Genomic DNA, 23,036 nt, shown 5'->3' on the forward strand with positions numbered 1-23,036 from the left:
TCAAATGCCACAAGACAAACGAGAACGCACTGTCTTTGAATGTCGTGACACACGTGACTCGTGTGCACAGAAAGACGCGCCAGTATCGAGTTCTCTTTCGCGCTTGAACAAACAATAACACACAGAATTATGCCAAAATGCCTGTTTTGTCGAGTACGATGAGTTAAATAACGTCTTAAATGAACTTAAAGAGTTGTGAGAAAATGAGATATGCGTCAGATCCGCATCACGTTAGGCAGCGGCAGATCTTAAAGTCACAGCAGCCTAATAAACCATTTGCTTGGATGTCTGTCATTAATGTTAATCAAAGAACAAAGGTAACAGAGAAACTTGTAGCTTTTATAAGGATTAATCTATATTTAAAGGTGCCCTAGAACTTCTTTTTAAAAGATGTAATATAAGTCTAAGGTGTCCCCTGAATGTGTCTGTGAAGTTTCAGCTCAAAATACCCCATAGATTTTTTTAAATTCATTTTTTAACTGCCCATTTTGGGGCATCATTAACTATGCACCGATATATAGGTTGCGGCCCCTTTAATTCTCGTGCTCCCCGCCCCCGGAGCTCGCGCTTGCCTTGAACAGCATAAACACAGTTCACACAGCTAATATAACCCTCAAAATGGATCTTTACAAAGTGTTCGTCATGCAGCATGTCTAATCGCGTAAGTATAGTGTTTATTTGGATGTTTACATTTGATTCTGAATGAATTTGAGGCTGTGATCCGTGGCTAACGGCTAATGCTACACTGTTGGAGAGATTTATAAAGAATGTTGTATTTATGAATTATACAGACTGCAAGTGTTTAATAATGAAAATAATGACGGCTCTTGTCTCCGTGAATACAGTAAGAAACGATGATAACTTTAACCACATTTAACAGTACATTAGCAACATGCTAACGAAACATTTAGAAAGACAATTTACAAATATCACTAAAAATATCATGATATCATGAATCATGTCAGTTATTATCGCTCCATCTGCCATTTTTCGGTATTGTCCTTGCTTGCTTACCTAGTCTGATGATTTAGCTGTGCACAGATCCAGACGTTAATACTGGCTGCCCTTGTCTAATGCCTTGAACATGGGCTGGCATATGCAAATATTGGGGGCGTACATATTAATGATCCCGACTGTTACGTAACAGTCAGTGTTATGTTGAGATTCAAACGTGTTTTAGGTCCTGTCAGTTTAAACATTTAAGAGATTTTAAACCATTTAAGTGCGAGATGGCGCGAAAGAGAACTCTTCTGAACGTGCGGCTGTTTTATGTACGCGCACACACACAGAGCCGCGCAGATTCACTTGAACACCGTTCTCTTCCGCATCTATTGATGCCTGAATGGACACATACATGCAAAAAAATGTCAAAATACATGTAAAAGAACGACTATCCTCGTAAACACAACTTATTATGGCTTAGGTGAACGAAACAACTGAGAAAGAAAACCGGATGTGTTACAGTATTTTACATTTGACATTTGATTATTCAATTTCTGTACCTGAATACTGTTAGATTTACCTGGAAAACAAAGCACTATTTATTTCATTTGTATCTTTGTTTTATTATTTTTATCTATGATTGTACTTTGTTCATTATTTTCTATGCATATTCATTCACCTACAAAATCACCTCAATCATCCTAAAATGATTTCTTCTTTCCAAATAGAGCTATTCAAGTCATCTGGTGATTTGTTTTTCATATTGCAATATATAATCGCAGAAAAACAAAATATCACAATGTCAGTTTTTTCCAATATCGTGCAGCCCTACATTATGGTAGTAAATAGGGGGCAAGATCTGTTTGGTTACCGACATTCTTCCAAATATCTTCCTTTGTGTTCAGCAGAACAAAACTCATACAGGTTTGGAACAACTTGAGGGTGGGCAAATGATGACAGAATTTATTTTTGGGTGAACTATCCCTTTAAGGTTGAACCACTGTAGTCACATGGACTATTTTAACGATGTCTTTACTACTTTTCTGGACCATGAATGATGGTAATTACATTGCTTTCTATGGTAGATAAAAAAAACAAAAAAAAAAAAACTCTTGGATTTCATCAAAAATATCTTAATTTGTGTTCCGAAGATGAACAAATGTCTTAAGGGTGTGGAATGTGTGAGTAATTAATGACAGAATTTTCATTTTTGGGTGAATTAACCCTTCAAGTTGTTTCTACATTAATTTGGAGAGTAACTGTGAAATTATTACAATATAAAAATGTGATGCAATATGGGAAAACCAGTCGGATGTCGCGATGGAACGTTTTCAGTAAAGTCCAAAAAATAGGTTGAATGTAATTTTTTGTGTCAAAATTGGGTTTTCATTAAATTATTATTCTAAAACATCTTGTCTATCATCTCTGAAAATATCTTTGCAAAATTCGCCTGTTAAGTGCAGAAAAATAGCGATTTATAGTGGCAAGCTGAAAAGACTGTCTTTCTCTAATGTTACTGTTTAAGAACACACCCGGTGGAGATGCAAAAAAACAAAAAAACAAAAACAAAAAAAGCTTTCCCTTTCTTAAAAGGTGCCCTAGATTCAAAAATTTAATTTATCTTGGCATAGTTGAATAACAAGAGTTCAGTACATGGAAATGACATACAGTGAGTCTCAAACTCCATTGTTTCCTCCTTCTTATATAAATCTCATTTGTTTAAAAGACCTCCGAAGAACAGGCGAATCTCAACATAACACCGACTGTTACGTAACAGTCGGGGTGTACGCCCCCAATATTTGCATATGCCAGCCCATGTTCCCAACATTATGAAAGGCATTAGACAAGGGCAGAACGTCTGGATGTGCACAGCTGAATCATCAGACTAGGTAAGCAAGCAAGGACAATAGCAAAAAATGGCAGATGGAGCGATAATAACTGACATGATTCATGATAACATGATATTTTTAGTGATATTTGTAAATTGTCTTTCTAAATGTTTCGTTAGCATGTTGCTAATGTACTGTTAAATGTGGTTAAAGTTCCCATCGTTTCTTACTGTATTCACGGAGACAAGAGCCGTCGCTATTTTCATTTTTTAAACACTTGCAGTCTGTATAATTCATAAACATAACTTCAATCTTTATAAATCTCTCCAACAGTGTAGCATTAGCCGTTAGCCACAGAGCACAGCCTCAAACTCAAGCAGAATCAATGTAAACATCTAAATAAACACTATACTTACGCGATTAGACATGTTGCATGACGAACACTTTGTAAAGATCCATTTTGAGGGTTATATTAGCTGTGTGAACTTTGTTTATGCTGTTCAAGGCAAGCGCGAGCTCTTGGGGCGTGGAGCGTAAGGATTTAAAGGGGCCGCACAGCCTGAATCTGCGCATTTATAATGATGCCTCAAAATAGGCAGTTAAAAAAATGAATACAAAAAAATCTATGGGGTATTTTGAGCTGAAACTTCACAGACACATTCAGGGGACACCTTAGACTTAGTTCTAGGGCACCTTTAAAACAAGACCAACCTTAAGTCTATATTCCAAATCATTCTTGAATTACAACCATTTAAGTTTGGATGGTGGATTTTCATGTCTATGCGAAAAAGGGGCTGACAGTTAATTAAACCTGCTTTTCTCAAAATTCCGCTCCTGAAAATCACAGCGATCAGCCGACTTCAGATACCCACAACTTTTGTCACAGACAAGCTATGAAAGGAGTAAAAACTGGATAGGTAAAATTTCACCATGTGATGGGTTTCGGCAGATCACATCACAAATATTAAAAACTCCAATAATTTAATCACAATTAAGCGTGATTAATTACAGAAAAAATGTGCAATTATTTAGTTATTTTTTTAATCGAGTGAAAGCACTAATATTATATATAACATTATTAAGTATTACATTTATTTTGGACTTTGAATACATGTAGCTTAATAAAGGCATAAAACATACACATGTTCTATATCTGAAGGCCAAAAGCAACAAGCGCCACAGTAAACAGCAAAGAAAAAGTTTTAAAATGCCGCTGACCCCAGCAAGACCTCCGTGAAGTCACGACATCCATCAGACGTACACCCGTACCTAGTTTCTCCTCGACAACACTGCTACGCTAATTGAACGTGAAATGTCTAATTTCAGCACGCCTCTCATTTCACGCCAAGACACACACAAAAAAACTAAACCGCAGCGTGCGAGACGAGCTCTTCCAAAAAATATTGTTAAAAACACCCTGTCTATTTCCAACATTTAAACAAACGAGTGCAAGGTTAAGTGCAAACAATTAATTCATAGGCAGAAAAGTCACACATAATGCGGGCGGGTGGAGATCGCCGTGAGGCTCCTGTTGCATTCATTAGCTCATTCATCCCTCACATAATAACTAAATTAGGCATGAATCTTACAAACTTAATTAAGACGCCTTCTCTGAAGGAACGTTAGCAAATTAACACTTTGAGGGGGCCGCTCGCCCACGACGGTGCGGAGGGCCGTGAATCAGGAGAACTGCGATGTGTCTGAGACGTTCGCAGGAGACCGGCAGTCACGAGGGACCGCCGCACACGGCACTGAGCAGCAGCCGAGATACTGAGACCCTCTGACCTTCCGTCAGGAGCAAAGACAGAAAGCTTCATTAAAGTGCAATGATGCACGATTCGAACAAAGATGATATGCCGTGTATTTTGAGATAAGTGCACTTGATAGCTCGGTCTCTCTGTCACCTTATCTGCAATCCGTCCTTCTCTGTTTCTTCATCAAAAGGTCTGTCTGACCTACGCAAACCCGCTCTATTGCTATTTACATTACTCTAAATGGCAGTTAAGTGCTTATCTTACAGCCAGGCGCCTTTTTAAACCCTTCGATATTTACAGATACTATATGAATATGCACATGGTGCGTTACACAAAAAGCATCCGATCGATCTTGCAATCTCAAAGCAAGTTTCCCACAGTCATATGCATAAACTATGAACTTTGAGTAAAAATTGGCTTTGGTGAGTAAATAAACTCACTAGTTGGCTGGTAACTTTATAGATATACAAACCATCTAGTAAAGAAAACATCTGTTGAGTCTTCTAACAACTTCTACCTCTGTAGAAAATTTATCATCAGAAGTTTATCTAGGAGGTTTTAAGTTTTTTTTTCTTCCAGAAATCCATGTGGTGACTCATTTGTGGAGTATTTAAAAAAAAAAAAAAAAAACAAAGGTGGAGAAACAATCATCACTCAGAAACTGCTAGTTAATTTCACAAAGAAGAACATTGAATTAAATGTGTAACACTGAAGTAGAAAGACTGAAATTGTATTTTCTTGTAAAACGTACTCCAATAATCTGTTTTATTTACAACTTTGAGCATCTAAAATGAAAATATGAGGAACAAAAATCTCATATATGATGCAAGTGACACAATAGCATCACTCAGATGCAATAAAACGCAAAATAATTCCATTGATATATGCTTAAAGAACAATAAAAATTATGTAAAATGAAATTTTATGACCACTAAAAAAATAAAGTTATCATTATCTGGCATCTACAGTAACTTGTTTTTTGGTTGTAAAGAAAATGTGTTTATTAAAAATATTTTTGTAACCATTTCTTTCTGAAAATATGTTGCTAAAATAGTTTAATTAGTTATAATTTTTAAATGCTCAATTTTTTTTTTTTTTTGAGCCAGTGGAAATATTCTCAGGGCAAGTGCAAATCTTAGCTTTTTGCCCAAATGGGCCAGAAAAATAAAATAAAATTTGAGGCCTGAGAAGCTTCCCATCTTTCCACTTTTTCCCTTCAACTTTCTTCTTTGTCACAGTCCGTCTCTTCCCGTCTTGGTCAGATCTATTAATATTGCACCATTCAGGGCTGAGGCACGGTGGCCCAGCGCCGAGCCGAGTGCCACAAGATGTTCCACTCTGGCAAACAGATGGCCTGCTCGTGTCTTGGCTCCTACCGCTCAATTAACCACTAACGACCGACTGAGACGGCAGCAGCATCATCCTAACGAACACGGCCCAGTCTGGCTCTCCATGTCGGAGAAAAAAAGGAAAAATCACACACACAGAAGGAGACTGACGACAAACCTTGCTTGTGGACGACAAAACCAATTTAGTTTTTGGCTTAATATATATTAAACAAGAAAAGTTTACTAAGAAAAACAAAAATAAGTTCTGTATGGTATAAATTGGATTTTGTAAATCAATAAATGATATTTTAATTTTTTATTTATTTTGATTTGAATGTACATGGTTTATGAATTTACTGTTGCCACAGAGTAAATAAATGTATACAGTATATGGGTCAATGACGTGACGGGTCATTTTTTTGTCAAAGGCCTTAATAATAATAAAAAGATATGACATCCAAAGTGTGTAAGGTAGTACATCTAGATCTCTTTTATTGAATCCAAAAGGTTTAATAATATTTTGCTACATATAAAGGTATTTTAAAGATTTTGAAGTGTCAAAAGATAATTTGGTTTAACTGTCAAAAGGCCAATACAGTCATTTCATTTGTGATTAAAATATCTGAAAATGTAATAAATGTATATATTTTTTTTATTCTGTCATTATTTTACAACATCATATATCAACATAGTGCAAAACGGTATTAAAATTATGTGTAGTTTAAAGTCGTTGCTTTGTTATGAGAGAGAATGTCCGGAAAAATGAATTTCATTGATGTCATTCGGAGTAACCAATATAAAGGGACCATTTTGGATCAAGTCATGCGGTCAGTATCATGTGACAGGATGTGACATCATTCAGACACCTGCAAAGGACCACATGGTTGTGAAGTTACTAACTCTCTCTTGACTATTTGAAAAATTCATGTTTTCATTTGCTCATACGCACATCCCGAAACATCAGGTCATTCGGTACAACCGCTATAAAACATGGAAAATGTTGTAATATTTTAAAAACTTGTACTAAATATAAAATGTTTGATTGTCCTTTTGCTAGTAGCTAGCTAGATATCAGCCTGTTAGCATTGTTTGAAAATATCGTCATTCGGTAAAACCAAAATTTTGCTGACTTTTTTGGTGACAAATTATGCCCATCTTGTAAAAAAAAAAAAAAAAAAAAGACAACAGCAGTGTTAACTGGTTATAAAAAAAACAATCTCATTGTTGACACTTAGTAAAACTTCAAAATTAATTATATCTCCATTATGTTATTTTTGCACTTTTAAAAACCTTATTTGTCCATTGGTCTCTTTTGTGGTCAAGGCCTGAATCACTTTGTTTCCACTAGTAACTGACAGTAATAGAAAGCTTTTTATGGACCATCTATAGGCCATTATTGCTTGTTAATAAGGGCAAGCATGAAGGAGTGTGTCACAGGGAGAGTGTGTGATTATGGGATGGAGGGTGAAGGGGATGCGAGTAATTACATTAAGGTTGGAGCATGACTGGTCATCACTGTCCCTAATTTGAGGACACATTCACAGCCTGAACTTTTTGATTGCAAAAATGCATATTTTTTAGTCACTTCTGTGGATGCACACACAGTCCAATGAATCCAGTGTTCACATTCCCTGTAGTTAAGAATAAAAAAAAAAAATCCAAATATTGGTCTTTGAATCACCAACAGCTCACTGAACCTAATCCCTGTATCAAACGACAGCTGACGCAAAAAAAAAAAAGAAAAGAAAAAAGTTGAGCCGTACAACAGCACCACTTATTGATTTTCCTAGAGGCTACATGTATTGATTGTGAGTTTTTTTAGAGTGAGCTTGAAAATCTGAGACTCAAAGGCTAATATATAAGAGCACCCTTCAATCTGATAGTTAACTTGGTGGATATAGCAAATGATGACAAAATGAATGTGTTAAACGAGATAATGGTGTATGTGTAATTTTTTAATCGCGGTTAATCACATCCTTTTTGTGCGATTAATCTCGATTAAAAATGTTTATGTATTGACAGCCCTAATACATATATTTGTGTGTCTTTATATATATATATATATATATATATATATATATATATATATATATTATATATATATATATATATATATATATATATATACACACATACATACATTCCTATTTCAGACTCAAATCTGTTTAGTTTTGAAAGCAAAAAACAACATTTACAAATTTTATCCAGTATGATCACAAATGTGGTGTGAAATCAGATTAAAACCACATTTTTTGGACTAAATGTTAAGATCAGATTTCAAGTAGTTTTTTTAAAAATATGGAACGGCATAAAAATTTACATGTTCTTACATTACTATAGCAACTGACGCAGGTAAACAGATATTGCCGAAACTGTCTGAAAAAATGGATCTGATTCTAAAGATTGCAAAAAACCCTCATCTGAATCCAAAGATAGAGTGGACTGAAGTATCTTTTGAATAATATATAGTCTATAAGACCCGTTTTGTAGTCAATCATATAGTATGCATGTGGTCTACTGAAAAATCAGTTCCCCCTCCGTTCGTTTCCCTGAAAACAGCCCCACTCCCCCACAGATGTCACATCCCAGAAGGCATGGGAAAAGCTGCACATTCAGGTGGCTTTTGTGGCTCTCTTTTAGCTGAACACAGAAGTTTGAACAAAGGCTGGGGAGCCTTTACAAAGAGCCAAACGCAGACAGAGTCATTCAGAAGCTGAATGGATAACAGAAGGTGCTCACTCGGAGCAGGTACGGAGCGACAATGGGGACGAAAAGAGAGGGGGAAAAAAAACAAGTGAGAGCAAATGGTGAAAAATTAATATTTACATGTAAATACACACACTGTATGTATATATACATATATATATATATATATATATATATATATATATATATATATATATATATATATATATATATATATATATATATATATATATATATATATATATATATATATATATATATATATATATATATATATATATATATATATATATGAAAATAGCAAAAATTTTAATTTGCACCATTGGCTGTGTTTGGTACTTCCACCCAACTTGTCCATTGTGGACTATTTACCCGCATATGTTCCTAACGACTGTTCCAATTTCATCACACGCACACAGACATAAACATACTAACTCAGTCCCAGCAGGGATCTTTTATTCAAGGCAGTAAATGGAGGAGACGGGATGCAAGTGGATGGTTTTCCTATTTGGGCTGTATTGATTGGAAGTGTTTATCCCCGTCTTAACCGTGAGCCCTCACTCAGCCGGAGGGCTACATCCAGTCGTACAGTGTAAACCCCTCCTCTATTATACTTTCACTGACACATCACACACTCACTCACGAGCAGGCGCAAATGGAATCGAAGGACTTTAGGCAAATTTTGAAGTAAATGTATTTTAAACATTCTAATTTTAAACCAGAGAGCGCCAAATCAATTCCCAAACAAATGATTCCTATGAATCAGTACTTTTTTTTTTTTTTTAGAAATACAGCAGTAAAGTCAAAATAATTCCCGAACGAATGATTCTTGCCAGTTCATTTAGTGAATCGACAACCAGTGTAGTCTGACTTTTGAACAAATGACTCTTATGAGCCAATACTTTTTAGTGAATGAAAACTATTCATCACTACCAGTGAAGTCCAAGCAATTCCTGAATGAATGATTCTTATATGTCGACTCGTTTTAGTGAATCAAAACCATTCAGCACAAACAGTGTAGTCCAACTCCCGAATGAATGACTCTTTATGAGTTGATTCTTTTTAGTGAATCAAAAACATACAGCGATACACAATCAAATCTCGTAAGAAATGATTCTTACAAATAAGTTCTTTTCAGTAATTCAAAACCAAATAGCACTACCAATGTATTCCAACCATAAAGAAATGATTCTTAAGTTGGTTCATTTTAGCGAATCAAAACCATTCGGTGCTACTAGAGTAGTCCAACTGATTGCTAAATGAATGATTCTTGAGTCAGTTCTTATTAGTGAATAAAGTACTCCAACAACCAAACTGGATCTTTTCAGTCAATCAAAAACATACAGTGCAACCAATCGATTCCTGAACAAATGATTCCTACAAATCAGTTCTTTTTAGAAAACAAAAATTATACAGCGCAACCAATGTAGTCCAAACAATTCCTGAAAGAATGATTCTTTTTTTTTTTGGGTGGGTGGGGGGGGTCTTTTTTGTGATTCGAACCCAGGCCGGCCAGAGGTACATTTTCCAGCGTGCTACCCACTAGGCTATCGGCGCCGACCAAATGAATGATTCGTAAGAGTCAGTTCATATTAGTAAATCAAAATCATACAGCGCAACCAATTTAGTACAACCAATTCCTAAACAAATAATTTTTTAGGAGTCAAACACAAATACGGCTTACATTTGTACATTCATGCTGCAAATTATATCATCACTTGCCAATTTTTCCCAAATATCTCTTTCTCAATACTACAAAAAAGGTAACACTTTACAACAAGGTTCATTAGTTAACATGAACTAATAATGAACTGCACTTATACAGCATTTACTATTACTTTGTTAATGTTAATTTCAAGATTTACTAATACATTATTAAAATCCTGTTAACATTAATGCACTGTGAACTAACATGAACAAACAATGAACAACTGTGTTTTCAGTAACTGACATTAGTAAATACAGTAACAAATGTATTGCTCATGTTATATAATACATTAACTAATGTTTAACTAATGAACCTTATTGTAAAGTGTTACCAAAAAAAAAACTTTAGGTACCATAAAGGAACCAGAATTGTTCAGCGGACTCACTAGCTACCTGAATAAAAACACTTCATTTCAAATAACAACACCTCTTCACAACACACAGATTTGTGTTTTCTCTCGGCTCACCAGGCAGGAAAAGGAGTCGTTCATGCGATGTGTGAGCGTGTGTTTCTGCAGGACGATGAACAGGCTGGTGTGGTCGAAGTTGCAGGGCATGGCAGAGATGAGCTCCTCCACTCCCTGTCTCTGAGTCTTCTCCAGACCTGCGCCAGAAACACACACAGTCAGAAGTCTGGCACGCGCTGGCATAAAGGACCGTTTTGTGCTGTGAATCTCATCCCCACCATGAGAGATGGCCAGTTAATGCCCGTTCATACTGAAGACTCTCATTAAAGGCAAAAGGAAAAAAAAAAACAAATTAATCTTTGATAGCATGCCCAGCTTCAGATAAAAGGGTAAATGTATATTTTAAACAATTTTATATGTACTACTATTCACTGTAGCAGCACGGAAGTGTGGTTCACACCTTGTGTAAAAGACCAAAATCTGTGTTTGGTTACACAGTCTCCATCTTCGTACACAGCCCGAGTGTTTGCATTTCACCTCTTTTGGCCAAAGCTACGCTGTGAAACTCAGTTTTCCACATTTCAGCTGCAAAAACTGGCAGGCGCTCTGAAACGTTAGGGGAGCGTGGCTGTAAACTGCTGTAAAATATTAGCACTTTGTCCACATGCCCACATAAATATCGGCCCCAAAGTGCTCTAATTTATCAATCGAACACCTCTCGCATTCAAACCAGCATTCAGCCTTTTAAAATAAAGGGCAGATCCAGCTAAAAAAACACTCGGTGCCCTTCGCCAAGTTACGACGGGCTGAATGTCCTGATCTTTAGCGCATTAAACGTTTAAAACGTTGTCCGGGCGATGTGTTGAAACAGCATATAAACAATAACGTGTGACTCCCAAGCACTTAAAGCAATTTCTCCGGTGGCTGGTGAAGACAGGTGAGTTGTATAAAAGTGATGTCACTCGTTCTGATTGAGTCTCGACCTTGAGTAAAAGGAGCGCACCTTTGTGAGAGCGCTGTAATTAGGACGAACATGGGCGCACGTTCGCTGACGGTCTCTCCTGCACACATTCAGACTTCCTGACACGAGGACCGAGCGGATGGGCGAAGAGGAGCGGGGGGGAAATTGAATGCGGGAGGAGAAAAAAAAAATAAAAAAATGCCGACACGTTGGGCAGGATGCAAAGAGGCCGAGGGGTCAGGGCAAGTCAGAGAAAGAGGGAGAGGAAAGAAAGACGCGAGGCAGAAAAAGCAGGAGAAAGCACTAAAAGTGTGCCCAAGTTCATTTCCAGTCCTTTCATAAACGTCCTCAAAATGGGCTAATGGGAGGTCTGTGAAAAGCCTAACACTCGCTGGCGGCGTGTTGAGAGCCCACATGTGCGGAGCGAGGGCCTTCGCTTCTCAAGGACCACAAAAGACCAAGGCTTTTGAGACACATCTCCTGACGCCTCCATGGCCAGCGGCACCTTCTTGAGACGAGCATTAGTGATTGCTTTTATTAACGCTGCCATTTCTGGCATGCCAACGACTTCATATTGATGGGGAAAAGCCCTGTATGTGCCTGGAAGCAGTGTGGGCATTTGTTGGTTCCCCCTAAAAACATCACTTGTTGGGTGAGCAGAAGTACGATCTCCGATCGACAAGAGTCAGCCCATTGTCTGTCTTTTTAATTCGATGTAGGTCATTTTACGTTCATTACATCGAGAAAGGGATTGAAAAGAGACAAAAGGAGATAAAGAGGAGCGAGGCGTGGTATTGATTCATGTTGCGAGTCTGACAGATTGGGTTTGACAGGAGCAGCACATTGATCCATGTCAACTTTAAAGGGATACTTCACCCAAAAATGAAAATTATCTCATGATTTACTCGCCCTCAAGCCATCCTAGGTGTATGTGATGTTCTTCTTTCAGAAGAACACAATTGGGGACATATTTAAAAATATCCTGGTTCTTCCAAGCTTTATAATGGTAATGAAGGGGGGGGGGGGGGGGGGCAGATTTTGGAACCCCCAAAAAATAAATCCATAGGGCTCCAGGGGGTTAATAAAGGGCTTCTGAAGTGAAGCAATGTGTTTTTGTAAGAAAAATATCCGTATTTATAATTTTAGAATTTCAAATAACTAGGATAGGCAGGAATGTAGGAGTATTGTAAGCTTAGACGCCTCTCGCGGTTCGAACAAATAGGGCTGGGCAACAAACTCAAGTTCCTTTTCGCTTATATCGAAATCCTCTGACATTTCTCTTTAAAAATGATAGTTTTAAACTTCTAATTCGTAACTGGTGTTGTTTTGCTCTATCCTCTGTGCTTCTGCATTCGTCATTAGGTCATGCGTCGAGTCAGAAGTCACACTTACGCTGGAAATCGATGCGTACAGCCTTCTGTCGGAAGCTAGATATTATAGTTAAAGGTGCTAAATAGGATGTTTTGTTTTATACATATTTGCAATATTACTTGAAACTGTCTTTACTAACTGATAAAAGACTATTAGGTGCACTGAAAGTAATAATATTAATATACATCATCTGTGCACGAGGTAGGGCCTTAAAAACATCAGCCAATCGTTTACGCGATCATCGCGTAAACGATTGGCCCTCTGGCTTGTCAATCACTGCCATGACGTTCGTGCGCGGCTGCGCGCTCCAGTAACTTTCCACACTCTACAGGCGCCGCATGCAATGTTTTTGTCAGGAGACAGGAGTAACAACTGCAGATTATGAGTCCGACATAATGAATCCACTAACACGACACAGCGAACGCCGGTGGTAAACACTCGTGTTCCAATACTCGTGCATGAGTTTTGGGAGGCGTTCCCTCGAAATGAGCTGTGAAGGAGGGGGGTTGTTCTTACGCATGCGCTCATTTCAAAAACTCAGTAACAGTCTTTGTTTTCTCAGTCGACGAAAAGATCCTCTGTAGCACCTTTAATGAAGTTTTAAATATGGATATTTTTCTTACAAAAACTCATTGCTTCACTTTAGACAGCCTTTATTAACCCCCTGGAGCCGTATGGATTACTTTTATGATGGATGGATGCATATTTTTTGGCTTCAAAACACACCCCACCCATTCACTGCCATTATAAAGCTTGGAGCAGCAAATATATTTTTAAATATATCTCTGATTGTGTTCGTCTAGAAGAAGATAGTCATATACACCTAGGATGGTCTAAATTAGCGGTTCCCAAACTGGGGTACGCATACCCCTGGGGGTACGTGGGGTGACGGAAGGGGTACGCGAACAAAATGCTGAGTTTTGCCGTTCATTTAATTCTTCCCCACCTTAAAATATCATTAAGCATGTATTTCTAACAAGCACAGTGCTGTAAATGCATGACATCCAATCAAAATACCACATATTTTGCGGTTAGAATGGACTGCATCCATTTTCCACACAAGCGGCATGCATTTGGGTGCATATAGGTTGCGTGCAGAGTCTGCTGCCTTAGCAAATCGCGATATTACTGCCATTCTCGACAACATACGTGTAGATTTAGCACATACTAGCATGAAGAACAAAAATAGCCTGGCACAGAAAGTGCATAGAGATCACTTTAAGATAAACTCTTGATACAAAACATACCTTTTGTGAGTTCTTATTATTAATGTTGATAATACAGCAAGAATGCAAATCCAAATATCCATATGACTGCAAATGTGACATTTTACAACAGTTCAACAAACAAAAAGTGACGTTCTTCACAGTATTTTTAGTATTTGCTCTATTTTGCAACAAAATAATAGTTCCAATGAAAGCCACAGCAGAACAGCGCTGTTTCGTGAACGAATCTGCAGCTGAACAAATCATTTGTGAAAGTAATTGATTCAATGATTCATTCATAAATACAGCCACTTGTTCGTTACTGAATGATGGACTCGATGACGCACGCATTAAGACAGTGACCTACCACCACCAACTGGCGGTTTTAGTATTGAAAAGAGTCACATTTACATTGTGTCGTCAAATAATGGGAGTGAATGAGAACACAATCAATAAGAGTCGAAAAAACTTGCTTAGACAAATCCAAATTAAACCCTGCGGCTCGTGACGACACATTGATGTCCTAAGTGCGATAAACCGAACAGTATTTATATCATTTTTACCTCTAATACACCACTATGTCCAACTGCGTTCAGCACTCGTTTAGTGAGGTCTGATCATGCTCTGACAGCAGCAGTGATGTCTAGCACTCATTGAAGCAAAGCACGAGACATCACTGCCGTTATCAGAGCGCGATCAGACCTCACTAACCGAGTGCTGAACGCAGTTGGACATAGTGGTGTATTAGAGGTAAAAACGATATAAATACTGTTCGGTTTCTCGCACATCCGATCGTTTCGTGTCTTAGGACATCAATGTGTCGTCACGAGCCGCAGGGTTTCATTTGGACTTGTCTGTGCATGTTTTTTCGACTCTTATAGACGAAGTTCCCATTGACATGCATTATACGACTGACAGACCGCAACGGTTGGAGTTAAAAATCATCGTTTGCGTTCTACTGAAGAAACAAAGTCACCTACATCTTGGATGCGCTGGGGGTAAGCAGATAAACATCAAATTTTCGTTTTTGGGTGAACTATCCCTTTAATGGAAAAGGTGCAGTCTTAAGTGAAAGATAGGGGGTACGCAGAAGGATAGTAAATGCCTCAGGGGGTACTCCACTCTAAAAAGTTTGGGAACCACTGGCCTAAATCATGAGATAATTTTCATTTTTGGGTGACCTATCCCTTTAAGTTATCGCTTTTGTCAGAGCGGAGGGGGTGCGTCGTCTTTAATCCCAGCTGAAGGGGTCGGGAACGCGCCTCGTGTGCTTCCAGGTCCAGGAGAAGCAGGCGGTCACGCCAGCAGTCACATCCATCTGACATATCTTGACAAGGCGGACGGAGCTTTATGACAGGTATCAACACGACGGTGGGGGCGATATTGCAGGTACGGCTTGGCGGGTCGCTTCAAGTGAAACCAGCCAGAGTTGGAAAGACTAATGAAGCAGGACAGGACATCGGTGTTCACACGCTCGGATATGAAACCCGAGCCTTTGACGAAAAACACAGATCTGTCTATGAGAGGACGCCGGTCACCGTTGAGTATAAAGCAGAGAGACAGCTCAGAGCTGAGATCTGTGCGAATCAATCAATGATAGGAAGTCCAATGTCAGGCTGAGTTATTAACTTCATCGACTCGTGAAGCGAAACGTGGTGGATTTTGTTAACAGCCATCAAATGGGTCTGGATTTTTGGGTTTTAGGTGAATTCGTTGGATTCATTTAGTGGAATTTTGAAATTCTGTTTCAATACACGATCAAATTCAATCTGTAACAAGTATTTCTGAAAGAATGCATGACCTTTTAATTGGCCGAATGCCACGGTTATCAGTGGCTTCAAAGGTATTCGCATAGTAAGAACAGATAATTGTGCTGTTTCGTGATCCGACAGGCACTGAGGAGCTTCTCCATGCTCTTTCCATGTTCTTTGTCATAGAATCCGCCATCATTCGAGGTTCCTTTTGCATAAAAAGATGCATCGAAAAATGTCTGCGTATGAGGTCCAGTAAGACAAGAGAAACGAGACCTTGAAAAACGGTTTATGAAAGTCAATGGCGGCGCTTGCAAGCAGAGAGCCACTTTATGAAGTCGAGTGCTGATGCAGGCTTCATGAAGACACATTATTCATAACTCAAAAGCCATTTTTCGTGTCACCAGAGCTCATTAAAAAAATATTCTTTATGGGTATTTCATAAATATAACCAGATGAGATTGTATTTCTTAATCTAAATGCTAGTTTTAAGGCATGTTCCTTAGCACTTAGATAAGGTTCAGCTCTAAATGAATGCCCTGTAGCTCTCAGAGCGGTTCTTCAGGAGAGATAATGATATAAACCTCATTCGGCTCACTCTCTGTTTGTTGAAAGTGAGCAAACTGTAGCATTTCAGTTGTGTAAAGGTTCCTCCTTTCACTCAGCAGCAGTGTTTGGGTTATTCAAGCCCCCCGCTGACATTTGTTTAGACTGTGTCTGTGCTGCGGCCCAATGGATCGATGGCTGGCCACCACAACCTCCAATTTCAAAGTCCATTCAGGAGGGGAACGCTAAAGGTGGCGGAAAAAGAGCCCACTTCTTCTTCATTTTTACACCTTTATTTAGCAACATTTGAAGGTTTAAATTTGAGCTTTAAAAAACAAAAATCAAGCAGAACACAATACATTGCAATGGCATTCAAATCTAAGAGATGGATAAAAGATCACGTACTGAGTAAGGACACAGGGGCATCTTTTTGGGCGTTTCCTCCTCTGCAGTTCTGCTGGTTCTGGGCAGGCGCTAATGGTTTGTAGGATTGGCCTGTGGCGCGGTACATGGCCTGGACCCAAAGAGCGCGGTCCTGATCGTCACTGCTGGCGAAAACCACCAGATCACCTTCTCGAACAGCGCTGAAGAACGCTCTGCCTCCTTGAAGACCTGCAGAAGTTGTTGTTGCAGATTGATCCGTATCAGTCAAGCACACGTATGCTGATCTCAAAGTAAAACTGCTTAATACTCTGATTTAAAAATAAATAAATACAACATATGTAATAAGTCACATGGGTATATTTGTAGCAAGAGCCAACAAAACATTGTATGGGTCAAAATTATCGATTTTTCTTTTATGTCAAAAATCATTAGGATATTAAATAAAGATCATGTTCCACCTTTTCTAAGGTGAATATATCAAAAATGTAATTTTGTAAGTGAATATGCGTTGCTAAGAACATTTAAAGCGATTTTCTCAATATTTAGATTTTTTTATTTTATTTTTTTCACACTCAGATTGTCAAATAGTTGTATCTCGACCAAAGCTTATTTATTCATCTTTCAGATGATGTATCCATCTCAATTTTAAAAAAACTGACCCTTTTGACTGGTTTTGTGCTCCAGGGTCACATATAAATAAAAATGTTTGTTACATTTTATACAGAATACCATGTAAAACATCTCAGTTATTTGGCCATAATTGTCACACTGCTGTTGAGATAAAGTTTATAAAATAAGATTATAAATATAAAATACATTATTTTATGTTATAAATATTCAATTTAAAGTATGTTAGAAATATCTATAATTTTTTATTTATATTTGTAAAATGTATTACCATAAGCTTATAAATATAAAATCTAAAAGAAAATATAATTTACAACATATTACACAATTGACATTTATAATATATTTTATATTTTTACATATAAATATCTATACATTTTTATTTATATTTGTAAAATATATGACCATAAGCTTATAAATATAAAATCTAAACGAAAATATATTTATAATTTACAACATATTACACAATTGATATTTATAATATATTTTTAAATATAAATATCTATACATTTTTATTTATATTTGTAAAATATATAACCATAAGCTTATAAATATAAAATCTAAATGAAAATATATTGATAATTTACAACATATTACACTAGATATTAATAATATGTTTTTACATATAAATTATAAAAGTTAAAAATCAATTTTACTGCACTCCCTTAAAGCATGTCGACTTATTATGCACAGTATTATTATTATTATTATTATTAAAAAAACAATATTCTGAATCTATAAATGCTGTTTCCCTCTTATTTTCGTTATATGTGACCTTGGACCACAAAATCAGTCATAAGGGTCAATTTTTTTAAATTGATATTTATACAGTACATTATCTGAAAGCTAAATTAATAAGCTTTCCATTGATGTATGTTAGAATAGGACAATATTTGATACAACTATTACAAGCCACGAGCCGAGATATTTGAAAATTTGAAAATCTGGAATCAGAGGGTGCAAAAAAAAATCTAAATATTGAGAAAATTGCCTTTAAAAACGCATATCCACTCACAAAAATATTTTTGGTAGGAAATTTTCAAAATATCTTCATGGCACATGATCTTTACTTAATATCCTAATGATTTTTGGCATAAAATAAAAATCGATAATTTTGACTCGTACAATGTATCGTTGGCTATTGCTACAAATATACCCGCGTGACTTATGACTGGTTTTGTGGTCCAGGGTCACATTTTAGATTCTGGTTTTCTTCAATAATTCTTACATACATCATTTAAACTCATGATACTCTTTTAAATGCAAAATTCACATTTAAGAAACAGATCACTGAAATGTATTATAACCATCCAAAAGTTCTAAATGCGCACAGAAGAAGCATTTGACTGAGTTACTAAATAACCGGTTATTGTTGAAGCGTGACTATACCTGGCTGCGGATCGGAGTAATCTACCGTATACCCGTCCAACTGCATCAGCTCATGCGGCTCTGACTTCTTCTCCCGGTAACTGCACATGGCAAATGTGTACTGACTCACCTGAACAACAGAAGAGATGCAGGAAATCATTGTAACGTTTTTGTCCAAAATTAACAAAAACAAAAATCCTGTCTTTGTGCGCTACACATTAAAATAGCTTAAAAAAATGTACAGTTTTGTGTAAATTATCTTCAAGTACAAAGAAAACACCAAATGCATTTTTGCATTTTTCTGGTATTTTAAATCAAATTGATTAAATTCAATGACCGGTCAGCAATATTTCTCTCTTTTTGTGTGTGTACATCAAGCTAAACAACAGTAGCTGATGACTCAAATGATACCAGTTAGGTCATTTTACATGCATTAAATTACAAATCATACCTTAATACAGTTTTTCTCTCTCTTGTAAACAACAGAAATTTCAGTCATCACGTCAGGAAGATGATGGTGGTGTATGACACTGATTTAGCTCAAATAACCTCAAGAAATGTGTTCTTTTATAGCAACAAATGAATTAAATTGAAACATAAAGCTGTAATTAGGATGTCTGCCCACCTGAACAAGCACAAAATATCTCCTCTTCCATCTCTTCCAGACTCTCTGGCCTAAAGCGTAAAGATACCTACAGAGAAAAACACATTATGATGAGTGTCATGGATTAATCGAATCTTCAGTAGAAACTTGATTTATTTATTTAGTGTTTAGTTGCTGTCAGGTTTTAGCCATTCATCAATTCCCAAAAGCCTGAATTCATGTTCACTCAATGACAGAGCATCGTAGGCTATTGATTACCACACATTCTTGGAAATATAACAAAAAAAAAGAAGGATGTGTGCAGAAATATGGGTGAGATGAAATCAATTCTTCATAAACGGACACATAGAGGGCCTGTGGGGGAAAGAAAGCTCCAGTCAAGGTTGAAGGAGCAATGAGTGCATGGAAGCGGGCCAGCCTGGGTTAACATGTGGCAGAGGTAATCATCCACTTGTGAAAGTGATTTTCAGCTCACTCTCCGACACCTTTCTGATACACATGATCCCATTTGGACGGCAACAATGGCGGGCTAACGGCGGGCAGGACGACCTCCGGGTGAACGGGCGCGCCGCGGGCACTTTCCAGCCGACTTCGCTCACTCTGCGGCGGACGAATAATAATATTAATCTTCTAAAAACAACATTTGTTCGATAATAATGAAAGAGTTCATGTTTTCCTATCAGTAGTGTAGCTAAGAAACAGTCTGAGGGAGGAAAAGAGCTGCAAATGCGTGTTTGACATGATTAGTTCGGGACTATTTAATTTCACGCCTCGAGAAATTAATATGATACGGTCGTATTATACATTATAATAGCAGAAAACACAACACTGGCTAAATAAACCCACTTTAAGTAACTGAAATGAGTCAGACTACTTTCAAAAATACGGCTAGAAAGTGCTCAAATTGTTTGTATAAACACTTTATTTATCGCCATATCCTGTTCTCAGGCTCCACTCAACATCCGGGAAATGTCAATAAGTTAATCACAAATACATTATATAATGCACGTTATGATACTGTATTGAGCTTTTAAACATAATACAACTGTTAAACTCATAATTTATGTCAATATGACTGTAAAAAGTTAGATTAAACGCATTACAAGAAAGCGTCATTAGATGTTATTACAACGGTAGCAGTGCCCCCATGTGGTTGAACGGCGGTATTGCAGATAAACTGAACTGTTCTATGGTGTAAATGCATTAGTAAATAAATGAGCATTATATATAAATATAAATATAAGCAGATTTATATATATATATATATATATATATATATATATATATATATATATATAAGCTGATTGGCAAATAATTATTTCTTGTAGCAATCAGAACATTATTTCCTGGCTCTAAAACAAGTGTTCTTATTGTGAACAGAAATAAAAAATAAATAAAAATGAACAGAAATATAAAAAAAAAATGAATAAAAATGACCATAAAATTCCCAAAATGAAAAACTTACATATAATAATGTGTTAATTCAAAATATTAATATGTAAATAATATTGTCTTATTATTTTTCTGTCTTAGCAATATATAATCTCGCATGCGATAACACAAATCAATGAGTCATAAATGCGATGTGCGGTTGTAACCTAAAGGTGAGGTTAAAGGAGATTTCACAAGAGAAAAATGTGAATGTGTAAAAAGGGCTTTAATGTGTGCCCTGGCCCTCGAACGAACAAGGGCAAAGATGGTTTTTAAAGGATACAAAAAGAAGTAAAAAGGAGCATGGGGGAGAAAGCGTGCGCCAGTGAGCGTAAGTGAGACAGAGACAGACTGATCAGACTAGAGCTGGCAGCTCTCTCTCTCTCTCTCTCTCTCTCTCTCTCAGGGCCATGGTTAGGGTCACTCCACAAAACTGAATGCCTCCCAATTCTTCAGTCGCTCTGCTAATAAACAGATGGCTTCCTTTAATGGGGTGCACTCAACCTGAAAATCTCCCCGCCGATCCCGCTCCCTCTCTTCACATGCACTGGGATAGTCATCAGGTGTTTGTTTTGGTGGATGTGTGTGGGTATATGGGTAATTGGACAAAACCTAAGAGTGAAATGGTATGATTTTGGTCTTACGAATCTCAAAAGAGGATCATAAGACCTGTTGAAGAAATCAGATATTTGTCTGGAAATAAAATGAACATTTACAATTCATTTGATTCAAAACTTTGCTGTTTAGGTAGGTATAAAAAAGTAATTAACAAAATAAATTCATTTAATATTTTAATTAATATTTAATGTATTGATTTTTTTGTTTACTCAGGTTTAATGCTGCCAAATTTGTATTTAAAGTTTTTTTAATGTAGCTATTTATTTGGATGATGATTATTATTTAATTATTAATTTGTAATCTGTTGTACTTTTGTTGCTTTTATAATATACCAAATCTAAATTCTTGACCAGAAAAATAAATTCCATATTTTTTTGTTTATTTTAGGTTTAATGTTGACAATTTTTTATTATTTAATGTTTTTTTTTTTAAATGAAGCTATTTATTTGAATGTTCATTATTTAATTTTTAATTTGAAATCTGTTTTTCTCCTCCCTTGTAATGCTGCTGCTTTTATAAATACCAAATTTAAAAAAATATATATTTTATAAAAATTTTTTTTTTTTTTTGTTATCTAGGTTTAATGATGCCATTTTTTATTATTATTTAATGTTTTCAATATAGCTATTTATTTGAATGTTCAATATTTAATTTTTAACTTTAAAAATAAGTTTTTCCTTCTTTGTATTTTCTTTGCTTTTAAAAAAATACCAAATCTGAATTCTTGACCAGCAAATCAAAAATATATTAATTTTTGAAATATTTTTCTTTTAATTTTTTGTTTACTTCACTGTAAAAAAAATTATTTTCATGATTTGTTATCACATTTTTTTTTGTCAAATCAACTTCAATAATGAATGTGGTTCAGATAATATAATATTTTGAGTTTCTGTTGATTAAAACAATCGCCTTCATCGTATTAACTCAACTTTAATTTCAATGAACTCAATTTTAAGGCAACCAGGTAACTTACTATTTTAAGTTAAACCAACAATTCTTTTTACAGTGTGTTTAATTTTTTTCCTTTCTTGTAATTTTGCTGCATTTACAAATGCCAAATCTGAAGTAAAATTAGATTAATTTTATTTTTTTCTTTTAATTGTTTGTTTACTTATGCTTGCTTTTGCCAAATGTTTATTTAAATATTATCTCATGATGCTATCTATCTGTATGTACATTATTTCATTTTTAATCTGTTTTTCCTCTAGTAATTTTCTTGCTTTTACGAATACCGACTCTGAATTCTTGAACAGCATATTATAAATAAATTCATCTTATAATTATTTTGTATGTTTAATGAGTATCAAAAGCATGATAAAAATAGTCTCTGATTTGTGCGGCATATTCAAAGTCTTCCGACGCCACATTTGTGTGAGGAACAGGCGGAAATTTAAATCATTATTCATTAAAAAATTGTGTAATGTGTCCCATAGATAACAGAAATCAGAAGAGGGTAAAGTAAGCAATTAAACATTGTATAAAATGTCACAATTAATC

General features: G+C 36.2%; 1 protein-coding gene across 14 annotated transcripts in view; it reads right to left on the reverse strand.

Moving 5' to 3' along the window:
- cadps2 (Ca++-dependent secretion activator 2) overlaps positions 1 to 23,036 on the reverse strand; it is a 193,350-nt gene that overhangs the window by 63,927 nt on the left and 106,387 nt on the right. For all 14 annotated transcript variants that reach the window (XM_048159624.1, XM_048159628.1, XM_048159625.1 and 11 more), the window contains 4 exons: positions 19,512 to 19,578; positions 18,908 to 19,016; positions 16,913 to 17,119; positions 10,734 to 10,870 (listed from right to left, as the gene is read on the reverse strand). In XM_048159624.1, the coding sequence (XP_048015581.1) occupies positions 10,734 to 10,870; positions 16,913 to 17,119; positions 18,908 to 19,016; positions 19,512 to 19,578 (520 nt within the window). The remainder of the gene's footprint in view (positions 1 to 10,733; positions 10,871 to 16,912; positions 17,120 to 18,907; positions 19,017 to 19,511; positions 19,579 to 23,036) is intronic.

This window comes from Megalobrama amblycephala, linkage group LG15 (genome assembly GCF_018812025.1).
Source record: "Megalobrama amblycephala isolate DHTTF-2021 linkage group LG15, ASM1881202v1, whole genome shotgun sequence".
Lineage (NCBI taxonomy): Eukaryota > Metazoa > Chordata > Actinopteri > Cypriniformes > Xenocyprididae > Megalobrama > Megalobrama amblycephala.